Source organism: Carassius gibelio, chromosome A4 (assembly GCF_023724105.1).
Source record: "Carassius gibelio isolate Cgi1373 ecotype wild population from Czech Republic chromosome A4, carGib1.2-hapl.c, whole genome shotgun sequence".
In the NCBI taxonomy this organism is placed as follows: domain Eukaryota; kingdom Metazoa; phylum Chordata; class Actinopteri; order Cypriniformes; family Cyprinidae; genus Carassius; species Carassius gibelio.
The window spans coordinates 13,542,453-13,568,851 of NC_068374.1; the positions used below are offsets into that span (position 1 = coordinate 13,542,453).

General features: G+C 38.6%; 2 protein-coding genes and 1 long non-coding RNA gene across 5 annotated transcripts in view; 1 reads left to right on the plus strand and 2 right to left on the minus strand.

The window, feature by feature from the left end:
• LOC127969070 (NACHT, LRR and PYD domains-containing protein 3) overlaps positions 1-13,180 on the minus strand; it is a 47,304-nt gene extending 34,124 nt beyond the window's left edge. Inside the window, exons 1-4 of the mRNA XM_052570696.1 lie at positions 13,099-13,180; positions 12,461-12,636; positions 11,870-11,962; positions 4,744-4,866 (exon numbers count right to left, since the gene is read on the minus strand). Coding sequence (XP_052426656.1) covers positions 4,744-4,866; positions 11,870-11,962; positions 12,461-12,606 — 362 coding nt within the window. The 5' untranslated portion in view covers positions 12,607-12,636; positions 13,099-13,180. The remainder of the gene's footprint in view (positions 1-4,743; positions 4,867-11,869; positions 11,963-12,460; positions 12,637-13,098) is intronic.
• On the plus strand, positions 228-2,507 carry LOC127969920 (uncharacterized). Of its 2 annotated transcripts, none has more exons than XR_008156412.1 (2): positions 228-944; positions 1,204-2,507. It is a non-coding gene; the product is annotated as an uncharacterized LOC127969920 (long non-coding RNA). The 2 variants fall into 2 exon arrangements; XR_008156413.1 differs by having other exon boundaries at positions 1,370-2,507.
• A 1,856-nt stretch (positions 13,181-15,036) lies between the features above and the next one.
• Positions 15,037-16,770, minus strand: LOC127969635 (CD209 antigen-like protein C). Of its 2 annotated transcripts, none has more exons than XM_052571685.1 (5): positions 16,482-16,770; positions 16,082-16,348; positions 15,830-15,957; positions 15,487-15,593; positions 15,037-15,391 (listed from the first exon to the last, which is right to left on the minus strand). In XM_052571685.1, exons 1-5 carry the CDS (start codon positions 16,606-16,608, stop codon positions 15,262-15,264), a joined length of 759 nt encoding a protein of 252 aa, XP_052427645.1. In that variant the 5' UTR covers positions 16,609-16,770; the 3' UTR covers positions 15,037-15,261. The 2 variants fall into 2 exon arrangements, with proteins under 2 accessions (XP_052427645.1, XP_052427651.1); XM_052571691.1 differs by having other exon boundaries at positions 16,082-16,342; positions 16,482-16,769.
• Between the last annotated feature and the right edge of the window lie 9,629 nt (positions 16,771-26,399).

A 26,399-nucleotide genomic window follows, 5' to 3' on the forward strand; every position in this document is an offset into this window, starting at 1 on the left:
AGTACAACACTTTGAGTCCTTGAAGTCAGCAGGTAGGAGAGTCCTATGTGCAAATGAGACGAGATGAGCGGCAGGTGTGCGTGATCAGTATTCCGGTGAGGGAGTGCGCTGTGATTGGGTGGTGTTGTAGCCTGGCGTGTCTGTGACAATATGATTGAATTGTTTTATATGTACAGATTTTATTGAAGGCAAGTCGTGATGATTTGAAAGGCTAAATTAATGAAATATAGGCTAACACTTTGCCACTGGCTGCTTAGTCATTACTTTAAAAAACAAAAACTTATATTTAATTAACAAAAATAGCTTCAAAGGCTTTTCTAAAGTAACTTAATAAAAAATAAACAAAAGATAATTGTCACGGGGTGACAAAAGAGAAGCGGAACTAAGTCCCGCCGGAATTTTGTGTTCCCCTCGGGACGGTGTCGCGGTAACACCGGTCCACTTCCGGGTTGCGCCCGATGTCACAATAACAACGCTAATGACAGATTGACATCTGGTGTGGGGAGTTTGATGTGGCGATCTGTGAGAGGATTATGGAGGCGGAGTAACCACATAAAAAGAGAAGTGCAGAGACCATGCGTGGTGGATTCTATTTGGTCGTTCGTTCTCCCGGCTATTCTTCCTGGTTGGCTTGCCCCCGTGTGTGGCTCTTCTCTTTGGATGTGTTCCCCTAGGAGAGGTGAATTCCTGGGACGTTTGGGCTGGCGTGTGGAGGTATTTGAGGACTATTGTGGGGTTTCGGCTATCTGGCTGTGCAACAGATATATCAGCGATCGAGTGGAGATATTCAGGACAGAAAGAGTGTGAGTTCTGGAAAGCAAGTGAAGACCAGGCCGCGCCATCGCTATCGGAGGGAAGTTAAGAGACCTGATCTGGGACTTCGATCAATTGTATACATCTGGACTGGGAGTGATAACGTGTGAAGTGGACGGAGCCATCGTTGGGTGAGTGCTGGCTCTATTTGCACTAAGAGTGGGTGTGCCGTGTCTGAAGTGGTGTGTTTGCACAATAAATCGTTTGAAGTGAAGTTACAGAGTGTGGGGAAGATATATAGAGTTAATGCCGGACGCTCACCACCCCGAGAGCCCACCACCGTCACCGTAGTCCACACCCAGGCACTCAACTGAAGTATCCCCCAGCCGTAAGCCCCATTTCTTATTCAAGAACACATACATGCTGTTGATTACTTACCCCGCTGTGTAGATCGCAGGATCCTCTGGGCCGAACGCCGCATGTGATGTCCCTATGAAAGGAGGTGGACACAAGAATTATTCCTTTCCCGGTCACAACCGAAGCATCTCCCAGCCGTAAGCCCCACTACTTATTCAAGAACACATACTTACTGTTGATTACTTACTCTGCTGTGCAGATCGCAGGATCCTCTGGGCCGAACGCCGCATGTGATGTCCCTATGAAAAGAGGTGGACACAAGAATTATTCCTTTCCCGGTCACAACCGAAGCATCTCCCAGCCGTAAGCCCCATTACTTATGCAAGAACACATACTTGCTGTTGATTACTTACTCTGCTGTGCAGATCGCAGGATCCTCTGGGCCGAATGCTGTATGTGATGTCCCTGTAGAAAGAGGTGGACACACAAATTATTCCTTTCCCGGTCTTAACCGAAGCATCTCCCAGCCGTAAGCCCCACTACTTATTCAAGAACACATACTTACTGTTGATTACTTACTCTGCTGTGCAGATCGCAGGATCCTCTGGGCCGAACGCCGCATGTGATGTCCCTATGAAAAGAGGTGGACACAAGAATTATTCCTTTCCCGGTCACAACCGAAGCATCTCCCAGCCGTAAGCCCCATTACTTATGCAAGAACACATACTTGCTGTTGATTACTTACTCTGCTGTGCAGATCGCAGGATCCTCTGGGCCGAATGCTGTATGTGATGTCCCTGTAGAAAGAGGTGGACACACGAATTATTCCTTTCCCGGTCTTAACCGAAGCATCTCCCAGCCGTAAGCCCCACTACTTATTCAAGAACACATACTTACTGTTGATTACTTACTCTGCTGTGCAGATCGCAGGATCCTCTGGGCCGAACGCCGCATGTGATGTCCCTGTAGAAAGAGGTGGACACACAAATTATTCCTTTCCCGGTCTTAACCGAAGCATCTCCCAGCCGTAAGCCCCATTACTTATTCAAGGACACATACTTACTGTTGATTACTTACCCCGCTGTGCAGATCGCAGGATTCTCTGGGCCGAATGCTGCATGTGATGTCCCTGTAGAAGGAGGTGGACACGAGAATTATTCCTTTTCCCGGTCTCGACCGAAACATCCACGAGCTCTACTTACCCGGATACCCCCCCCTCACTCCGGGACGGGTGACAGACTATCCTGGCTCTTGCTGGCCCCGTACAGGCACGAACTGCCGACGACTCCACGCCTTCCCGGCGTCCGAGGTCTGGCTCCGTTCTGGTCGGGAGACACGGAAGGAACACTGAACTTTTAAATTGCTTTTAACCAAATAAAACCTTGTTCATTTTTTTATACTCTCGTCCGTCTGGTTCTTCTGGTACGCTCTCCGAGGTGATCCTGGGTTTCAGGGGTGGGTGCAGTCTGGCTTGGCCCCCCCGACCTGTGACAGATTTACTGGCAATAACTACAAAACTGAACTATTTAAATAGCTCAAACAGTAGTATAAGCTGTTTTGGCAGATGTGGGGAAAAACGTGCTTCATCCGATAATTCTTATAAGCTGTTGGACACGGGCCGGGCTAGGGCCTAAATCTGAGGCCCATGCAGGGCTTTAATGAACATTATAATGTGACGATTCGCGATCAGTGAAACACAGGGAGAACGTGAGATTCAATCGCAGATGTTTATTAACCATTCAGGGGTAATCCAAATCGTGGTAAAACAAGCAGAGGTCAAAAGCCAAAACAGACAGTCCAAAAAATAAACAAAACAAAAGAGGGAAGAGGTATGGAAAAGGAACGGGAACTCGGAGGACGAGAAGATAGAGGGAACTCGGAATACGAGAGGCTGGTAACACAAAGGGTAAGGACTCCATACAAACAAAAGGGACAGACTGGTATTTATAAGGAGGCTATTGACAATAGATTGCCTGCACCTGGTGCAATTAACTGGAGTGCAATTACTCTGAAGACAGGAACAGACTAGAGGAATTCTAGTGCCTAATTTGAAGTGCCTAAGGGGAAGTGAGCCCACTAGTGGACACCCAGGGAAACAGAGACTAGACAGCGTGACATATAAGCATAGCGTCAAACGTAAAATCTGAGCAGTAAACTAATTTTCGGCAGCCGAAATTTTGGTCCATCTCTAATTGTTGGTGACATCAGAAATTAATATTATATAATATATGATTTTTTTTAATATATAAGCAATTATTAATAATTAGATTAGAAATTAGAAATATTTAAATATTCCCCAATTGGGAAACACTGCATTAGGTAAAATGAGATCAAACAACTAGTTGTTGATAATGTTGACGAATCATTTCAGCCCTAGTTTGAGCATCTTATGCATATTTGACCCCTTTCCAACAGTGACTGTATGAGATCTATCTTTCCACAATAGGGACCCATACACAACTATTGCAAAAGGTGCAAACATTCATTTATGTTAAAATATTAATAGCATGTAGATGTGTAAATTGTTCATATTTTTATATATAGGAAACATGTAAACATGTAAATATATGCAAATATTATGGCTCTAAGAATATTTTGTTTAAAGGTCTTATGTATTTAAGTTTGATTAGTCTTTTTTTTTCTTTCTTTTTTTAGCATCAATATTAACAATACTGAACTTTTTAGAAATAAAGAAGATTCTCCACTAGGTGGATGTATGATTAAACGTTAGGAATTCAAGGGATATGCTAATTCAATGTTAAAATAGGAATTCAAGGGATATGCTAAAGCAAAGAAAGCATCCAATAAGAATTATAGAATAGGCTGAGATGTGCACTGTCATGAACCTAACACATGATTATAGCAGGTTTCATGTGTTAAAACCAAGCGTTTAAATGAAGAAGAAATATAATTGCACAATCCCTTATACACTGTTTATTTGTTACCAGTGTTTCGGCCAGACAAGTAGCCTTTCTGGTGTACCATAAATAAGCTACTTCCAGTATGGTTCTCAGTTGTGTGATCTCATCTGGACCATATACCTATTCACATATGTGATTCAAAAGAAGATTCCCTCCAATTCTAAAGCAATGGCAAAATATATATATAGTGAATATTTGGCCCACATGTGTTCAGCCATCCCATATCTAGGCCAGATTTGACAGAAATCATTTGCTTTTTTCCCAAAACTTCTTGCTATCTGGGATGGCCAGTATGAACCATTTTGTCTGTAACTTCAACACAGATTTGTGACAATTACATTACTGTTTGTAGCGATCGTAACCATCAATTATTTTAAAATTTTAACTTTTCTTGGTGTGATTTTGTTGACTAGTCAAATCAGCAGTGGGGCAGAGTTTGCATTTAACTGGTTTAATAAAAAAAATTCTTAGTGACCTTAGCTTCTAAGCATGGTGAGTCTTGGATTCAGCACTCTGTTGAGAATGTCTTTGTGTTTACTATGAATTCTGAGTTCATTTGGGACTTATACCCCAAATCAAAACTTTATATACTCCCCTTTTACTTAAATTCCAACCTCATAGTGGTTTGAAATATGATGGGGGTACAGTAAATAAAAAAATCTGACCAGTTTAAAATAATAATTCTTGTCTGCAGTAGTGGTTATTGTCTCACCTGTGTTTAAAAGTCACTGATCCTTTATTTAGATTTGGAGGCTGATTTATTGATCTGTCACTCTTCAAAGACAAACAGCTGGGCTCTGGAGATGCTGCTCTTTTTCTCTTTTTTCTAGTGATACTGAAAAAGACATCAACAATTCTGATTATGTGAATTTAGTTCACAGTCAATTAGTGTGACTGTGAACACTTCAAAATATTACCATAGGCCTACCATTAATGTGAAGTCAATACCAGATAGAGGGACAAGATGACAGCAGTTGTGTTTGAATTAAATGCTTTTTTATTTTTATAATTGTTTTTACCTTAATTCTTAGCCTTAATTCTTTACTTCAATTCTTAATGTAGCACATAAAACCTGTACTTGATTATGATCAATACTGTGACATAGGATACGTTTACATGACAATGTAGTCAAAAAAAAAAAGGGAAAAGTTTTTCCCTTGTGTTTTTAAAAAGTTTCACGTATACAAGACAACATTTTCAAAGCTAAAACAGCCAAAAATGCTGTATTAATTATGCCAGGCGCACAGTAGTTGGCGCTGTCAACCTTGTTATTAAACAATACCTGTAAGGAAGTGATGATTATATGTTATATATGAGGTATCTCCACTGTTGGTTGTAATATCGTTTAAGAATTCCACACTTTACTAAATAAGCGTTAGCAAACGCTTGAGCAGCAACAACAGTACCATATCATCCGCCACTATTGTGTATCTTTGTTCACGCTTGCTTTTAAAATTGACATGTAGGCCTACTACACATCTATATACATAACACGTACGACGCACAAGCATAACATCTCCATTTTTGAAGATTCCCATTTTGGGTGTTTACACAGAAATGACAACGGTAGTGTTTTCAAAAACGTACACTTTGAAACTCCTTTTCAAAAATATGCATTGTCAGTCACCAAAACGCCGTTGTCGTGTAAATGAACAGGAAAAACACATAAAAAGTTTCCCATTTTTGTCTGAAAACGCTGTCATGTAAATGACCCCTTAGCCACTGGCATGTCTTGCTTTATTTGTATCCAAAATGAGATTTGTTCGTCTTTAAGATGTGACATGCTCCCACCTTCTACTTAAGCATCCCTGTTCAAGTAAATAAGGAAAAACACCTACTTTTACTGTTTCACATTCCCAATTTTTCTAAACTAAAAACTTACTTAATAACTAAAATTAACTGAAAAATATGCCTAATTTCAAACCACATATGAAATTATTAAACTTTCTGAAGTAAATGTCATCAGTGTTTGCCTGAGCAAAATGTAAATTTTCCCAGAGCTTACATGTAAAATAGTAGATTTTTTGGGGAGCACCAGCAGAATTGAGATTGTAAACACACAAATAAACTGTTATATTTTCATGCATTTTTTCGCAAGTTATACATTATATATATATATATATATATATATATATATATATATATATATATACATACATACATACATATCTGTGCGTGTGTGTATGGTGTAATGGACAAAAATGTTACTTTGTTTCTCATTAGACTACTGGGTGTTTCTCTCCACTTTTCTTGGTGGTTTGCATAGGTAATGTATTTGGGTTACATGTAGTACCTCTAGGAGCAGCTTGAGGGTGCTATTGCCTGGAGGTGACCGGATATATAAGCTTGTTCAGCATAGAGTAAGTCAATTCATTTGGTAGAGGGAAACCATTTGGTTGAACTCATGCTACCGGCTTCCTCTGTGAAAGTACTTGGTTGAGAACTCTTTGAGTTTCCGCTCAGCTATGAGTATGGTTTGGTTTATTAATCTTACATCATCTGTACAATGTAGTTACTGATGTCAGCCATCTGCTTTCTTTTTAGAAAGGACTTTATTTAGTCTGTCTACACTTGTCTGTCCTACAAATGATTGCTTTCTTTGGGTGTAATTGAATGGATGCACACAGGACAGCAACACCCCGAACGCCAATGACACTATGGTATATAGGAAAACATTGCATCGCAATCAAATAACTTTGTGGACTATCACTCATCAATTCTCTTGCTTCAACTCTTCATGGAATGATACGTTTATTTCATAATGTTGATTGAGTTAGGAGACGAAGGGTGTTTAAATTGACTTTGGTTTATTTGTTTGTTTTTGTACCTGTATGTACATATACACTGATGGGAAGAATAAATTAAGATACAAAGATCATTTGTGTTGTGAAGAGTATTTTATCAGTACATGTTAAAAATCTGTTGAACCCCTCAGAGTAACAGCTTTAAAGAAATGAGGTGTTACAATGGTTTATGGAGAACACAAATGTGTATAATGACATGGTATTACACCGTAATACCAATATGGCTTATGAGGTTTATGCTTCCTGTGTCCCCATAAACTTAAGGAGTCTAAAAAACAAACTAAACATTATTTTCTGAAATTCAAAAATGGCTGTAGTCACCACAAAAACAGTGCCCGGATGCAGGTGGCTTCTACAATGCTTCAAACGGATCATCACATGGGCAAGAATGAGCTTTAAGCCAGTTAAATCCAGATCCCTGGTCCTGTGGAAAGGAATAGTAGCTGATCAGTTCTGCTTTATGTTGGGAGATACCAGAATTCCATCAATGTCAGAAAAGCCAGTGAAGAGTCTGGGAAAGCTCTTCACTCACAACCTGAAGGACACCGCTGCATGGCAGGGTACCAGCGATGAATTTGACACATGACTCTCGGCAGTGGATAAGTCAGGACTTCCTGGTAGGTTCAAGACCTGGATTTATCAGCATGGCATCCTTCTTCGTCTCCTCTGGCCACTGCTGATCTACGAATTCCCAATTACCACCGTGGAGGGCTTCGAGCGGAAGGTCGGCAGATTTCTGCGCAGGTGGCTGGGCTTGCTACAGAGCCTAAGTAGCATTGCTTTCTTTGGCCATAACACCAAGCTACAGCTTCCCTTTAGTAGTCTGACAGAGGAGTTTAAGGTCACATGAGCCAGAGAAGTCCTGCTCTATCGAGACTCAGTTGACACCAAGGTCTCCTCAGCAGGGGTAGAGGTCAGAACAGGAAGGAATTGTCGCGCCCAGGAGGCAGTGGAACGGGCAGAGGCAGGGCTGCGGCATAGCACCCTGGTGGGTATGGTGGCTACTGGATGGGCGGGCTTTGGTAGCAATCCCAAAACGTGCTACATCAAGGACAGAGGGAAGGAGAAGCGGAAGCTTATCCAGGAGGAGGTACGAGCCGAGGTGGAGGAAGCTCGCTTCAGCAGAGTGGTGGGCATGTCCAAGCAGGGGGCCTGGACAAGGTGGGAGAAAACAGCTGGCCGCAAGATCACTTGGGCAGAACTCTGGAAGGCGGAACCACACCATTTTAAGTTCTTGGTCCAATCATTGTATGATGTCCTCCCTAGTCCTGCCAACCTGTTCACCTGGGGCCTGGTAGATTCACCTGCTTGCCAACTCTGCAAGAAAAGAGGATCATTAGAGTATATCCTCAGCTACTGCTCAAAAGCATTAGGAGATGGACGGTATCGTTGGCGCCATGAGCAGATCCTGAAGGCAGTAGCAGACGCCATCTGCACTGGCATTAACATCAGCAAACAGCATCTTCTAACCAAGAAGATCTGTAAATGCCTTTGTTCGAGCAGGCGAGAAGACGCAACCCCCTAGAAGGACCCAAGGGGACTTGCTTGCAACAGCAAGAGACTGACACCTCCTTGTGGATCTGGGGAGGCAATTGAGGTTCCCAAACACCATTGCAGTCACATCACTCCAACCAGACATGGTCTTGATGTCCCCAGCGAGTAAACAGGTGGTGTTACTTGAACTTACGGTCTCCTGGGAAGATAGTATGGAGGAAGCCCAGGAAAGAAAGAGGGCCAAGTACGCTGATCTGGTAGCTGAATGTCGGAGGAATGGGTGGAAGGCACGCTGTGAGCCTGTCGAAGTGGACTGTAGGAGCTTCGCAGGCCAGTCTCTACATCGGGTCCTGGGACTCTAAGGAATTTGCGGACTGCATAGGCAAAGAGCCATCAAGAACATCTTAGGAGCTGCTGAGAAGGCTACACGGTGGCTCTGGTTAAGGAGGGGGGACGTGTGGCAAAGGGCGCTACCTGGACACAAGTCGTGGTCTAATCACCCCCGGCTGGATCACCTGGGTGAGGGTGTCTGATGTAAGACCAGTAACAGCCTATGACCCCGGGAGAATCACTGACGATTTGTCCAGGTTGAACTGCAAGGTGTATTCAAGAACTTGTGTGAAGGGTAGGTTTAGATGTAGGGTTAGGGTAAATGATAAAAAAAATACCTTCTGTACAGTATAAAGATCCTTACACCTATGGAATGAACCCATAAAACATGGAAACCCAATTGTTTGTTCAAGTTCAAGTCTGCTTTATTGTCAATTTCCACATGTACAGTACATACATACAGAGAATCGAAATTGCGTTACTCTCAGTCCCCGGTGCATACAGATAACTTTAACATTAAAGCCTAAAAAAATCTAGATCAAACATAAAATGTAGATACAACTATACAGTAAGGGAATGTAAAAAAAGGCATATAATACAATTTAAAATAAAGTTAAAGCAGCGCAAGGCAAATGACAGATATAGTGCAAATCAATGAAGGGAACAACAGTGCAGATAAAAGATTTTTAGTGCAAAAAAATCCCTTATTAAAAATATCTTATTAAGTGTAATTAAAGTGACAAGTGACAAAGGGCTCAAGAGCAGTTATTTTATTTAACTGACTGATGAGGTAGTGGAATGTTGTCAGTTCCATGCTGAATGAGGTAGTGAGCTGACCAATGTTGACCTAGCTGTTCTCAGGCCCACCTCATCTCCAGCTCTGAAGGCAGCGTTCCGTGACTTCAGGAGTCTGTAGACCTCCCCTCTCATCCACGGCTTCTGGTTGGCCCGGACAGTGATGGTTTTTGTGACCATTACATCATCAATACCCTTGTTGATGTAGGCAGTCACAGTCTCTGAGTACTCCTGGAGGTCAGTGGTGTTATTGTATGTGGCAGCCTGTTTAAACATGTCCCAGTCAGTTGTGTTGAAGCAGTCTTGAAGAACCTCTGATGATCCTTCTGGCCACACTTTATTCTGTTTGTAAACTGGTTTGGTGACTTTAATGAGCGGTCTGTATGCAGGCATTAGCAGTACAGTGATGTGGTCTGAGGCTCCGAGGTGGGGGAGGGGGAGGGCTTTGTAAGCTCCTCTCTGTGTGGTGTAAACAAAGTCCAAAATGTTATAACCTCGTGTTGGAAAGTTAATGTGTTGGTGTATTTTTGGAAACACACTCTTTAGGTCAGCATGGTTGAAATCCCCAGCTATGATGAGAAAAGCATGGGGGTGTGCTGTCTGCTGCTCACTGATGTGCTGGTACAGTTCATTTAGTGCGTCGTTCCTGTTGCTGATGATGTTGAACAGGGGAATGTACACCGAAATGAGCAGTATAGCAGTATATTCCCTCAGGCAGATAGAACAGCCGGCACTTAATAATCATAAACTCCACCAGGGTTGAGCAGTGTTTGCTGATCACAACAGTATCACGGCACCACGCGTCATTGATGACACAAAGCCCGCCGCCACGGTTTTTCCTCCCTCGACGAGAGCTCTGTCCGCTTGATAGCATGTCAGCTGGTCGAGCTGAATAGCGCAGTCTGGAACGCTGTTGCTGAGCCATGTTTCCATGAACAAAAAAACACAACAGTCTCTCACAGTCCTCTGAGTTGAGCGTAGTAATCGGATGTAGTCCAGTTTATTGTCCAACGAGCGTACGTTAGCCAGTACGATGGTGGGGATAGCCCGGATACCTCCGCCCTACCCCTCTTCTGGTTCCTCTCACGCCGCTTGTGGCGCCTCCGCTGTGGGCGAGATGCAGTAGTGGGGGTCGGTGATGGTGAAGGCCTCCGTAGAAGACCGAGATCCCGTAACTGTTCCGCATGCGTGGAGTTTAACTGTAAAAATGCGGTTCTGCTGACATCGAACAGAAACTTGCGATTGTACTTGCGCTTATAGACAGGTAGATGCGACGACAGCATACAAAAACACTGCAACTCACAAGACAAAAAACACGAAAACACTGTTCTGTCGGGACAGAGAGAAGCCGCTGCGTGTGGATGCGCCGCCATCTTTGTTGTAGTCTTTGTTGTATGTGTGTGTTGTCAGTTGGTCCTGTAATTCCCTACATTATGAGAACAAAATCCCCACAAAGATGGTAACATTCGGAATCCTTGTCGGACACCTTTTTTTTGGTACCCAAGAGGAAAAAAACACAAATCAGAAATCAGAAGTTTTTGGAAAAGCTAAAAATGCCAGTAGTTTCTTCTGAGGGGCTAGGGTCAGGGTAAGGGGATAGAAAATATGTTTATAGCAAGCATTGTGAGCCTGCTGAACCTGATCTAAAGCAGGTCAGATTTGTTTTGGTCAACTCTGAATCTTCTCTGAAACTCAGAGTATTTTAAATGTGCTTTGTGTAACAGGTCACAGGTGTAAAAATGAACTGTCCCTGTAACCTCATGTTATACCTGGCAGACTACAATCCTTTATGATGACTTATGATGATGTCAACATTTACACTTGTGTATATATTAACAGCAAATACATTATGTGAAAAAATGACTGGTGGCTCTTAAACACAAACCTAGTCTAAACAGTGCACATCTGCATGCATCACTCCATGTTGTGCATGCAAAGGAAAGAAAATTGATCTAAATAAATACTAATGCAAAAAAAACAACGATGTTTGCTACTTATCCTTTTCAAATAAAGTTTCTGAATGTTATGTATACATACAAATACCAATTATAATAGTTATACCTATTATTTTACGTAATTAAAAATATATTTCAATGTGAACAATTTTCCAATTAGTCAGGCCAGGCAAAATAAGTTATAATTATAATTATAATATTTTTAACAGGATAAAAAATCCAATTCATTTTATTTTAATAACAAAACTTCTGCTTGTGAATTTGATGGCTGCTATTGGATCATTGAAAGTAAAACATTGTATTATGTGACTATACATTACAGAGAGATAACGACTTACTAGCTATGGTCTAGTTTAAGAACAAATGTTGCAACCAGAGTAAAGCGTTTGTTATAAACTAGCTGCTGCAGGCCTACCCTGATGCTTCAGTCTCTTGCCTGCAGTACTGGTGATTGTCTCACCTGGGTTTAAAGGTCATTGGTCCATCACTTAGATCAGGAGGCTGATATATGGGCTCTGGACATGCTGTTCTTTTTCTCTTTCTTCCATTGATACTAAGGAAAGACATCAATAATTTATATTATAAAAAATATTAAATAAAAAAAAAATGTGTTTTGGGATGTCCGTTTTGTTTATGTTTATGTCATGACATTTGGTTGGCATATGAGAACCAATGTGTTTTAAATGTGAGGCTTAAATTTCAACCTGTGCATCATGAAATGTGATCGTATCACTGCTGCAAATCTGGATTAAACCCCTGATTCACATGGTGTGTCAATATTATATCTTTTTTTCAGAGACACATTTTTAAGGGTTTGACAAGTACAGTAAGAAAAAAAAAAGAATGGTGATATATATTATAACAAAATATACTGAAAGTTTCATGGAACAATATGCTACCATATATTTTTAAATAAATCAGTCAAAATGAATAAACGTTTTAAAAAATGATAAGGTATTTTGAGTTTTTTTTTTAGGGGTCTAGTAATTTAAAGAGTTGAGCATCACTAGATTAAGATATAATATGTCTCCAGTGCTGGTTATTGTCTCACCTGAGGTTGAAAGTTCCCGTTCCTTTACTGAAATAAATGGGTCGTCCCATGGATGCATCACTCAAACAGCTGGACTCTGGGGGTGCTCCTCTCTGGTTCTGATAGAGATCAACATCCTCCTCCTCTCTCTCTTCACAGAGACTCATTTTAGAGCCAGCTAGTCTTCTTCTATGTCTCTATAAAGATTTGAGTTCTGCATTTAGTGAGGAAAAACACAGCTGAACACCTGATAAAGTGACTTACTGTGAACCACTGCATTACAGTATTGATGAGTAGTAAACAGATTAACACATTTTCGAAGTGCGGGTAAACTTCTTTATGTGTAAAATGGAGTGAACTTCAGCAGACGACAAATCAACTCATAACATAATGACAATAGTGCCAGTAAGAATGAATGAATAGAAACTTACAACCATTTAAAGACATTCAGTCTGGATTCAAACTTATAACTATTTGATCTATGTCCTGAAATATACTATGTATTGTCATGTTGCTCATTGTTGAATATGAACGATAATAATATTATAAAGATCAATACAATCAATCTGCTTCATCGTTGGCTCATCTTTTTTTATAGAGTTTGTTAAAAGTATTGTGAAATTTGTCTGTTTTGATAACATGATATGACATGAACTTACCCCTAAAGACTTTAGTTGGAGTTTGATCAGTCTTTCGCTTTCGGTTTGTTCAGCTGAGGTGATGTCAGTTTACATCTAAAGCTGATGACTCACATAAGAGTCTGATCTCAACTTGCTAGCTTCTTTTTCCAGTGGGTGGGCGTATTTTTATGAACAGAAATTGACGTTGTAAAATGTATTTTAGAAGCATATTTTACATTTTTGGACAAAAAAACAGGAATGGCTATGGGCTTAATGTGATTACTTATCATCAAAAGGCTATAATTTATTTAAATAAGCATAACTGCCTCACATTTATTTCAAATAATTACTTATGATCTACTGTTGATTAATTATGACAGGGTTTACTATATTGTGTCTATATAACAATATGTCATATATTGTTGTAAGAGTGCATTTTTCCCCCATCTTTTTACAGTTGGAAGAAGCATATACAATTTCAAAATAAGAGCCCTGGAGTATTTCAGGTTTATTATTAAATTTCAGCATTATGCATTACTTTTTTCTGGTTATTATAGGTACTTTGGTTGCACAATAAACTGTACACTTGACTTGACACTTAAATTATAAATAATTTGAATGAGGCAGTTTGCAACCCCATAACAAAATCACATGGTATGGTCTTAAAAAGTATTTCAATGTGTATAGTTTGACATGGCATGCTGTTTATTAAATCCAAGAAGAATTAATTAAAGCTTATAATTCTCGTTATGCAATATTATCACCTAATACTGATATCAATCTTTTTGTCAGCTTGTTTTCTTTCAGTTAGGTCTGGTTTTGTGTTTATTTTTGGAATTGATTGATCGTAGGTCTCATTGATTTGAGATTATGTACCTCAGTTTTTAAGTGAAAAATCACTATTTGTGGATAATTGTTTCAGTATTAAATTAAATATGAAAACGGCACTGTTTATCACACTAGCATGCTCTTATGTTTAACCAAAAAACTTGATTTGAAATGGTTATATTTTGTAAAAAAAAATAAAAAAAAAATCACACAGAACATTTGTGTTGTTCCCTACCAAAACTATCTTATAAATCTCTTGTTGTGCTATATCATCACCAAAAATGGGATTTCTTTTTTTTTTTTTTTTTTTTTGTCAATTAGTTTTTCTGCAATTAGGACTGGTTTTGTATTTACTTTTGATACTGAATGATTGTTAGCTTTATCGGTCAAATATGACCTTCCATTGAAAATGAATGGGGGAGATTGGAAATCTGAGAAATAGTTAGTGATCCGAACCATGTTGTTCATGTTCATGTTCACACATGCATTTATATGTTATGTTTGGTCTTAATAACTTATTCCACTGTCTTTGAGATGCTTGTACTCATTCAAAAAATCATAAAGAAACTCCTCAATGAGACTCGGCTTGTTTTGTCCACAGTATATAATGACAATAAATGGATCAAAATGGCTAAAGTTTTTTTACACCACCATCAGAGAACTGTAGGAGATATTCAGGTCTTTGGTCAGGCTGCTTGTACAGGTTAAATACTTATTTACTCTGCAGATGTTTTAGTTTAGTACAATATCAAGTTATGTGGTCATTAAATATTTTTTGTGTTCTGGGTATAAAATCTACACAATGTCAACATTACAAGTGTCGTTGTCTCATATTTACTCATGAGACTGAGTTTTCTTATCCTATGCAAATACATGAATTATTAATGACAGAACGTGATGCTTTCCAATGACAGACCTGTCAAACTGTGAGATCACATAGAAGATGATAGAGGTGTACATGGGTCGCAAGTGTTTGGTGTAAAAGTTTGGGTGTATCGCATGGCTTTCCCTGTGGCACTGCCAGGGCTAGACTCTGGTTGTGGGAAGTTGATTGGCCATCAACTTCCAACACATTGAAACTGTTTCTGTGTAGCAAGCATTTTTATCGGAAGCGCAAAGAAAACTGGAGAATGGTGAACTTTGGCCATATTCATTTTTTATTAAGCAAGATAAACACTTACAAATACAGGAACATGTAAATAAACATTAAGGTATCTACTGAATTTGAGCTAAACTTGTACTGAACCTGAAATTTGCTTTAATTGCAATATAACCATGAAAAACTCATACTGGAATTGCCAGAAGAGGGAATAATAAAAATGAGAATGCTAAATATAAACATGTATTATATATAAGTCATTGCATATAATTAACTCATTTTACATTTTTCTTCTCACAAATCCATATAAAAAAGTTAGTACATGGATAATCAGCCCATCCTTCTGAAATTCTGACAATACAGTTCTCTTCTGTATATCCACCGGGCTCATTAGCATTCCAGAACCTGCATCATATCAGCATTAGATGTTCAGAGTTGCTTTCTGTGTGTAATGAACCATTTATCACGTAATTATCAGTTCAATTCAGTGATTTTCTCACCCAGAGGTCATTGTGCTGCCATCTACCCATGTCCATGTGCCTTCCACTTCAATATCAGTCAGACCAATCCAGGTTTCAGATCCACAGGATATTTTCTTCACAAAATCCTGAATTTGTGAAAGAAATTACATCAAACATTTACTTCAACTGACCTTTCACAAACAATACACATATATTCAGTTTAGAAATACCCATTACCCTGACATAAAACCATCTGATTTTTTTTTTTTTACTTAAAAGGATGTCCATATGTAAACCTCTGATGAAGGTTTTGTCAATTTTAGCTCACTTCTAGTTACAAACATGCCCAAAGAATATGATTAAGAAAGTACCTTTCACTCACTTGTGTTTTGCTGTCATTTATGATCACTAGATCTGCTCCTCTCTCTGTACAGTATCTTCTGCCCTCAGCCCAGCTCTTCGTCTCAGTGGAAACATAGTAAAGACTGAATTGATAGTAAATCCATCCATCTGTGAACATCCAGTTTAACTATCAGCTCTTTATTGTCATTTACTGTACATACCTAAATATATTGATAATAGAGAAACAAGTCTGTCATTGAATATTTGTGGATTAAGTGTAGTTCAAGAATACCTTGAAAAAACTTTGCCAGTTCATTTTTCTCTTGACTGAACTGTTTGTTTAGTTTAAATAAGCTGGTATTGTTGGTTAGTAGCTGGTTTCTTTCTTCTGTGAGGTTGGTGATCTTAGTTAGAAGCTGTTGTTTCTCCTCTGTGTAGTTTGTGCTTTTTGTATAGATGAGGACACACAGCACTATGACTGCAGTCAGCAGAAGAACACACAGCAGCCCCAAACACACACCAGCTGCTCTGGAGATCGTCAAACCATCACTTCCTGAATCTCAACAAACATCACTTGATTCTCTTTATTTGTCCATTCAACACATCAACTGAAAACATGCCAACTGAGCAATAAATCCATTATTGATCAAATCTGTGCTATTATTAAAAATATTCATGATTAATCTTAGTACCTGTGAGTTCTGATGACTGGATTCTCATCGCGTTACAGTCAGTGATCTCTTTTCCAGATTTACCAGTTATATTTTTAGTAATATTTTCGTACACAGAATCATCCCTTTTTCCGTCTTCTCTGTGCATTTCCGTAAATTTCTGTAGTTATTGTTGTCAAGTTTAGTTACACTTACAGTTACACTAGTGGACTGTGTTGTGTTCCTCATCAGTGTTCATGAAGCCAGTATTTCTGCAGAAAGGAACTGTTCTTTGGAGTTTCTGTTATTTATGGATTAAGGAACTTCAACTCACCGCTGAACGTCACCATCTACAGTGTTGATTGTGTTCATTTAAATGAGGTTCAGTATCTGTATAAAGTCTTCAGAGGGTTGTTCATTTTGATGCTGGATAGGATTTAGGAACATTTATGGCTTGTGAAGTTTTCAGGTTGTTGCTGGCACATAAAAAAGTTAAGACAGCTGATATTTTTCATTTTTCATGGTTTAAACTGTTTGTTTAGTTGAAATAAGCTACTAACTAACAATACCAGCTTAATTCAACTAAACAAACAGTTCAATCAAGAGAAAAATGAACTGGCAAAGTTTTTACAAGGTATTGTTGAACTACACTTAATCAACTTGTAGTAACTCTACATGTAGGCTAATCAAGCATGCTGAGATTGAGTAATTGTAACTCAATACATTTCAAGTAACACTAGTAACCAAAGAACAAACATTGCATACCTGTAGATCTTTTGCCAAGACAATCCATCAGTCATTTTTGTTATTTGTGCAGAAAAAGAACAATGTAACTTCCCAAAAATGTAAAAAACATCAACATAGGTCAAAGTTTATGCTGTGTTGAATTATGCTGATTAGTGGACTCTCAGAAAGGTTGCAGGCCTACCGTAACACTATTCAAATAATAGCCCAGTCCCAGATGCCTGTCCCTTGGGGCAGAAACACATATTTAGAAAACTAGGGATACACGATATTATCGGCCGATATTGGCTTTAAAATTCAATATCAGTAGATATCGGTATCGGTTTAAAGATCCTTTCAGAGCCCGCTTTAAGCCCATAGTAGCATTCATGGTTGAATCCTGGTGCAAGCCCACTTTAAACCCCTTTAGGCAGGTGGGGCCCAAATGGGTCTGACATGAATTACCCAGTTAAGACCCACATAAGACCCTTACAGGTCCCACTTAAAACCCATCTTGGCATCCACGGCTGGCCCCCGTGTGCAAGCCCATTTTAAACGGCCATTAAGCAGGTGGGGCCCAAATTGCCCGGTTAAGATCCCACATAACATCCTTATAGATCCCTTTTAAAGCCCATCTGGGCATCCACGGCTGGATCCTGGGTGCAAACCCACTTTAGACCCATTTGGGCAGGTGGGGCCCAAATGAGTCTGACATGAATTGCCCAATTAAGACCCATGCAGTCCCACTTTTAGTACGTCTGGGCTTCCAGGGCTTGCCCAAATGTGGATCCCGGGTGCAAGCCCATAATGGGTCCCACATTTGCCGCCCATGAAGCCCTCATCTGGGCCCCACATGTCATTGTTGGCTGGGCATATATGTTACAGATTTTCTTTTTTTCTTTTTGTAAATGACTTACATACTAAAAGTTGTACATGAGGCAAACATAATGAAGCCATTCACTCATATACCGAATCTGCTTTACACTCAGTTTGCAATTAAAACTTGAAAACACATTTCTTTACATTAGACACATGATTAAAATCTAACAGCTCTTGTGTATCATTTGAGAAACACTGCCATTTAAATGCCACACTTATTTACTGATTAACTATACTCAATGAAACATCATTTGTTCACTTGTGAAAAAAAAAAATATTTAGAAGAAACAAATAATTTTTTATTAACCCCTAGAATAGTTTTTTTGTAGTGTAAATATACTTAATTTGATCACTAAAAAGAACTCAGTTCTTTTTACTTTTACACTATCAGGAAATAAAAGTTACAAAAGCTGTCACTGGGGAAGTACGTTTTACTTAATACGTTGTACACTTAAAGCCCGGGACATGCTGCTAGATTTTCAGCTGTCTCAGACGAAAGATTGGCATTGTGAAACAATCGTGGTGATTTCTGTGGTCATGGTCATATGTCGTACAGAAAGAGAGGTTCAAAGAGGGCTGTTGTCATGGTCTTGTAACCAAAGATAGCCTATGATTATTTTCTGATAGTGTCAGAAATTCAGCATGATCATCGCACCGTGTGTTTGCTGCTATGACCCATTTCTACTGACCAGTCAATAAAAATATGACAAGAAATCAACGCGACATGGCGCTAAAACATAAAACTGCTTACCTCAAGCTTTTATCGCTTCCTCTTTTGCCGCTTCCACTTTTTTTTAGCACACATAAAAACTTAAACTGCCAAAATGTGATTCATCATGTTATTTTTGTTTTATCACTAGAACATGCTAATGATGTTTTTTTCTGCTCTAGTAAAGTGGATCGTAGCCTACGAGTCAATAGGTATCATCATCGTACAGTCTACATGCATGTCATACCCAAGTTTACCAGATCCATGTCGCACAGTGTGATTTGCAGTGATCTTAAATGATGGCTACAATCATGCAGTATGTCCCTTAAAGGGATATTTCACCCAAAAATCATAATTACATCATTAATAACTCATCCTCATGTCGTTCCAAACCAGTAATGCTGTGTTCACACCAAACGCGAATAGAGCGTCAAATTCGCGTCTACCGCGTCTAGTTTGCCGCTTGACCATTTTGAGATCATTCGCTTTATTCGAGCGAGTAATTCGCTTCATTCGCGTGTGAAATTAACTTCACAACAGACGCGAATTCACGTCATGGGGGCTTGAGTCTGATGTCTCTTTAGTGGTTTAAGATAAAATGTAATTCGTTTGGGGTAAAATGAGATGTTTCTTATCTTTGGCCTTTTCAATTTATCTATTAATATGTTTTTTATATATATATAGGTCCTTTTTATTCCTGTCTCTATAGAAATATGAACTTTTGTCATATAGCTCCAGTTGACTGTTCACTGACAACATCAGTCGTTCCTGCTTGTTGAATGAATGGAGAAGGGTATTCCTGCACAACCGGAGGCTGCAGGAACATACTGTTGAATGAATGACTCCTAGCAGGCTCCTGATTGGTTAACACGCCGCAAATTGACACCATAGTTAAAATTTTTCAACTCGGGCGGACACGTTTGACACGATTTCGCGTCAAACGCTAAATGCACAAAAAGCACCATTCTCATGCGAAGCGTGAACTGGACGCGCGAATGAGGCGAATTTGTGTCTTCTGCGCTTAAGACCTCTAGACGCGTGTGAAAGCGCCTTTGCATTGACTTAACATTGAAATTATTCGCGTTTGGTGTGAACACAGCATAAGACCTCCATTTATCTTCGGAACACAGTTTAAGATATTTTAGATTTAGAGCTCTCAGTCCCTCCATTGAAACTGTGTGTACGGTCTACTGTTCATGTCCAGAAAGGTAAGAAAAACATAATCAAAGTATTTCATGTGACATCAAAGAGTCAGTTAGAATTTTTTTAAGCATCAAAAATACATTTTGGTCCAAAAATAGCAAAAACTATGACTTTATTCAGCATCGTCTTCTCTTCCGTCACTGTTGTGAGAGAGTTAAAAACAAAGCAGTTTGTGATAGCCGGTTCGCGAACGAATCATTCGATGTAACCAGATCTTTTTGAACCTGTTCACAAAATCGAACTGAATCGTTTTAAATGGTTCGCGTCTCTAATAAGCATTAATCTACAAATGACTTAAGCTGTTAACTTGTTTAATGTGGCTGACACTCCCTCTGAGTTAAAACAAACCAATATGCCGGAGTTATTCATGTACTCAAACAGTACACTGACTGTGAACTGCTGTGAAGAGAGAGATGAACACCGAGCCGAGCCAGATAATGACTCGTTCACGAGTCAAGAACCGGTTGCATCGGTTTTCGGATAACCAGTAGTTCTTTCTGACAGTTTGATTCAATAAACCGGTTGAAGAAAACGGTTCACCGGTTCTTTTGTTCTCGACGTAATGGCGTCATTGGCGATGACTGCAAGCCTTCGGTTTACCCACGCTCATAACATCAGCACAGAATCAGTTCAGAATCAATCACCAAAAGAATCAGTTCGGTTCAGACGCTCTGTTTGTCGGTTTGCTTCACGCTGAATCACACATGCGCAGTATCATTAGCTCCTTGGTTCTCGAATCGGACACGTCTGACAGAAACGGTTCTTGACTCGTGAACGAGTCATTATCTGGCTCGGCTCAGTGTTCATCTTCAGTTCTCTCTTCACAGCAGTTCAGTCAGTGTACTGTTTGAGTAAATTAATTACTCTGGGATACTGGTTTGTTATAACTCAGAAGAAGTGTCAGCCACATTAAAAAAGTTCACCGCTTAAGTCATTTGCGGATTAATGCGTATTGGAGACGCGAACCATTTAAAATGATTCAGTTCAATTTGGTTAACTGGTTCAAAAAGATCCGGTTACATCTAATGATTCGTTCGCGAACCAGATATGACAAACTGCTTTGTTTTGAACTGTCTTACAACAGACACGGAAGAGAAGACGATGCTGAATAAAGTCATAGTTTTTGCTATTTTTAGACCAAAATGTATTTTCGATGCTTCAAAAAATTCTACCTGACCCTCAAATTCTACCTGAACGTGACCAGTGCGGCAGGGCCGAGAGCCGTGGGAACGGAGCGAGGCCAGTGGAGTGATTGGAAATGAGCGATACCTGCGACACTCACTGGTCTTGAGAACCACAGAGGAGATCGGAAGGATACAAAAGAGGAGAATCCATCTCCCAGGCAACTCACTTCAGCCACCACCTTGATCGTCCTCGGCGGCAGACTCCTTCGCCCTGCTCGATGGCACCGCGGATTTACCCCAGCAGTGAGGGATCTTCTGCAGTGCATGCCTCCTTCCTCCGGGCTTCGGCACCAGTGGAACACAATAAAAACTTCACAACCAAGGGAAGACAGAGACGGGAACCGGGAACCCATTCGTCACAATGATATAGCCCACCAACATTAATAACGAACTGCAATATCCTTAGTGTGATTATCGAATTGCAATTAAGTCAGCGCGGGTTGTGTGTTTCGAAGCGCGGGCGCACACGAGATGTAATAACCGTGGAGGTCTCAGAGCAATGCCATTAAAAGGTACAATCGTGCCACATTATTAAAAGAGAAAACACTTGCTCACTTCAATACACTATATTCTGCATGAGATAGAATACACCAAAAAAATCAAATGTTACGAAAATGGTTTCAGGTAGGCCATGTTCATTCATTTCTATCGTCCGTTTGAACTCTGCACTTTTTTCGTTCGGGAAACGTTTTGTAATAAGTCTTTCACATGTATCGTGTGAGCAGGGCTAAAAAAAAAATTGCAGTACTCAATGTATCATCTCATTTTAGAGAACATTTTGCCAAAATTCTGAAGTCTTTTGAAGATATTGCTTAATCTGGGGTTCTTCATTTATGAGTCACACTCAGGACCTTCGGGTCAAAAATGACCCAGAGGCCGGGATTCAGGTATACTTTTTTTCAGTAAAATCAATCAAATGTATTTTTGTTCAATAATATTTTTTCTTTCTTTTTTTGTGTTTTGAGAGAATTTTATGATAATAATAATGAATAATGAATTTTTATGCAATAATTATGATCCATTTTTTCCCATTGAATATAATAGAAAATTTATATATATATGTATTTTTATTTTTATTTTTATTAATGCTGTATTTTATTTTAAAGTACAGCCAAGGCCTATAGAAAACAATTTTTGAAATTAGATTGGTGCCATCTGGTGGACAAATTAAGCATTTTTATCATGCAATAGCACATTTTTACCACTAGAGAGAATGTACAGCTCTCTGTAGAAAGGCTTGTGAATTCTAGTGATTTTTGCACATATTTGCCTATTTATTTCAGGTTGTGGATTTTAATATATAATCACAGATTCTCAAAGACTATTTTTGTCAAGTTTTTTTTTTTTTTTTGTTTGTTTGGTTGATTTAAATGGTAATTTCAAGTGCCAGTTTTACTTTATAATACAGTCAAACCTGAACATTGCACTAGAAAGAGAACAAATGGAAAGCATTTTGTTACCCATTGTTTTAATTCTAACTTAATAAAAAAAATGACATTATTTAAATCATAACATATTTTTATTTACCTTTTATTATAAACATTTCCATTAAAATTATTTTTTGCAATTCAATGAACAGTAACTCTTCAAAATTGCCAACAGCAATTATGAACAAAAAACAAAAATAACAGCAAACGTATAATCATTTTCAAACAGTACATGTAAATGGAAAATAGAAAAATAAAAAAAGTGTCACGCTGGGCCTGGGTCGCTCGAATAGGCCTGGAGGTTACTAGGGAAGAATTCCATCCTTTGACCTTACTCTGTTTGTGCGTGTGTGCGTGCGTGCGTGCACACGTGCTTGTGTGTGTGTGTTTGTGTGTGTGTGTGTGTGTTCAAGAGAGAGACATGGTGTGTGACTTTTGCATTTTGGATCCAATGTCTCCCCTTTATTTGATTCATTGATTTTATTTCACATATTCTCACATATCTCTGTTACAGTTTCACCAGTCTCATATTTCCCTATGTGTGTGTGTGTGTGTGTGTGTGTGTGTGAGTGAGTGTGTCTATTTTGCAACCTTGATGGCTTACAGCCTCATGCTTTTATTGCTGTGCACTTTATTTCTTACATTGATGAATAATTTCTTTTATTTCACACATTTCCCAAAATTAGCTTTTGCAATGATACTTTCATTTGTGTGTGTTTTTGTGTGTATAAGTGTGTGTGTGTGTGTGTGTGTGTGAATTTTTTTGTCTGTTTTGCACTCTTGATGTTTTAGAGATTCACCCCTTCACTGTTGTATGCTTTTTTTCTGCATCGTGGCTGATTTGTAGATTGTACACACAAAAAAACTCAGTATTTTCATATTTTTGCAAATTTCCCATTCATTTCCTATGTCGGGTCATTTTTGACCCGAAGACCCTGAGTGTGACTATTTTTTTTACGACCACTTAGACTTTTAAAATCCTGTCCCCAATTTTTTTGGGTGTTCATATACCAAGTACCAAAAAAGTCACCAAGTTTCGGACCATTCCGATGAAGCTACGATTTGTAACATTTTTTAAAAAAAAAATTTCGGGTCATAAATGACCGAAGAACCCCAGAGGGTTATCATTTACTTAACCATTGCAAAAATAAATTCCTGCCTGAACTTAATGTCATCCAGTTTTTTTGTTTATTTAAAACAAGACACATCTGTTTATTATAATTTTTTTTTTTACCTATTTCACAATCATTTTTATCTCCAAACTGTTTTAGATAGTTCTGCTTTGCTTCTTCTGCTTTCATGAATGCATTTTCTGCAACAAAACACAGCAGTGCAGATTACAGTTCACTGGAATGAGTCTGATTCATGTTTTTTATGGACACTACATATTTTAATGTCCGTAAACAAAAATTAAAACTTAAATATTAGTAGTGAAATTTTTCAGGTGTACTCTAAAATAAAATGTTTATTTTTCTTAAATACTTAATTTCTGTCATCAAACTTTTAAGTAAGATTAGGCTTAAAGTAATATCAACAATTTTTTCTCAAATATTTTGGTGGGTCATGAAATAGATTACACTTGTTTAGGAATGGAAAAGTTTGAGAACCACTGCGTTAAGGTACATACAGTAGAGCTGCATCTCAATAAATTAGAATTTCATGGAATTATTTCAATAATTCAACTTAAATTGTAAAACTTGTATATTAAATAAATTCAGTTATTAGTCTTTGGTTCTTTTAATTGTAATGATTTTGGCTCACATTTAACAAAAACCCACCAATTCACAACAAATCTCAACAAATTACAATACTTCATAAGACCAATATTAATAATAATATTAATAAAAACACATTTTGAGTGAATTGTTGTCCTTCTGGAAAGTATGTTCATTTACTGTATATGTACTCAATACTTGGTAGGGGTTCCTTATGCTTTAATTACTCCCTCAATTCAGCATGGCATGGAGATGATCAGTTTGTGGCACTGCTGAGGTGGTCTGGAAGCCCAGGTTTCTTTGACAGTGGCCTTCAGCTCATCTGCATTTTTTGGTCTCTTGTTTCTCATTTTCCTCTTGACAATACCCCATAGATTCTCTCTGGAGTTCAGGTCTGGTGAGTTTGCTGTCCAGTCAAACACACCAGCACCATGGTCATTTAAGGAAGTCTTGGTGCTTTTGGCAGTGTGGGCAAGTGCCTAATCTTCAAAAAGCTGGTCACCAGAATTTCTTGGTAAACAGGTGCAGTGACTTTTCAAAAAACACAATGGGACCAACACCAGCAGATGACATTGCATGCAATTTGGGCTATGAGCTTCTCCACCCTTCCTCCAGACTCTAGGCACTAACATTTGAATAAAATAAATGAAGTGACAAGAGAGACATACAAAATGTGCAGAGCAGTGGGGCGCAAGAAGGACACGCATGGTGTGTCAGCATAGTTTGTCAGTAGTCAGTAACCTAGCATATTGAAAAATTATTATCTTAAAATAAACTTTGCCAAGGATCCTGTTTTGTTTTTTTTCTTGGCTTGCCAGCAAAGGATAATGCTTTAACCGCTTACCGGTTTCGAAAATGCATCCTAATTGAGTGGATTTACTCTAGACCTCCATCTCTTTCCCTTTGGTATCGAGAGATCTTCAGAAAATTGCCTATGGAGAGACTATGATAGGCTGAGAATTGTACATATACATATTTATTTTCATCATATTTTCTGTTGTTCTGTGTTTTTTTATCATTATTGTTCTGTTTTGATTAATTTTACCAAAATATTGTTCAACTCTTTGTATTATTGTGTTTTTTGTTTGTTAATAAAAAAAGAAATAAAAAAAGTTATTATCTTTCTGCAGTCCAATAAATGGCTGTTTAGTCTGTTTAATGGTGATTTAACGCTACTATGTCACCTAGTTGGTAAGACTCATTGCTATAAAGTAAATAAACAATGCCCCCGTCTTTTACTCTCATGATGTGCTTTTCATACTCATTTGCTACATCAGTAGGGCCTTGTGATTTTTGCGATGTGGAAAACGTACTCGGAATCATGGAGGCCATACATAAAAACAGAATTTACTCTATAAAGCAAAATTGAACGTGCTAAAACTGTCTGTGAATATTAAACTGCAAACAACAATTTCATATACCAATCTTCTTGTTCCGCATGTATATTTGATTATCAGAAAATACACAACACAGAATTTGTGAAAAATATTCATGATAATTAATTATTTCTTTTAGAATGTTTACATTTAGAAAAGCTGGGCATCCTGCATAACCTTCTCCTGTTTTTTTGGCATTATAGCTTGCTTGCCCTACAGTTACTTTGTTTATTTTCTTAATTAAAGTTATATATATATATTGTTCTATTTGTGTTATTTATAAGAAGTGAAGTTTACTGTTAAGTGCACTGATGTCAGACTCATTTTAAATAATAGAGTTTCTTGTTAAATTCTCTGCTTCCATATACATAAGGCTATTTTTCACATAGTGACACAAGTGTTTGATGACCATATTTGAGTTATCACTGCGAAAAAATCTGTTTATGTATATATTGAAATTGAATTTTGAGAAAAACGGATTTAAAGTGAGACGGGTTTCACTTTCACTTCTACTTAATGATCGCTGTCTGTCAGGAGCTCTATACTGCATCATTACACAGACTAATGTTACGCTGAAGAGGACAGTTGTCCATTGTTTATCATGATGGGCATAGTCTCTGAACTTTTGATCACCCCTTGAATGCTTGGATACCACGAATAGTGTACCTTGTAATTCGAAAAGAGACATATACAGACTGTCATCAGACTCCTCCTCTTTAGTAATATCATTATCTGATTCTTCTT

What these genes read in the sequence shown, in the direction of transcription:
- LOC127969635 (XM_052571685.1), bottom strand. Translation starts at nt 16,608, where the DNA reads ATGCACAGAGAAGACGGAAAAAGGGATGATTCTGTGTACGAAAATATT. An exon ending in ACTGGCAAAGTTTTTTCAAG is followed by an intron (nt 15,958 to 16,081) that starts GTATTCTTGAAC and finishes GGATGTTCACAG; the next exon opens with ATGGATGGATTTACTATCAA. An exon ending in TAAATGACAGCAAAACACAA is followed by an intron (nt 15,594 to 15,829) that starts GTGAGTGAAAGG and finishes TCACAAATTCAG; the next exon opens with GATTTTGTGAAGAAAATATC.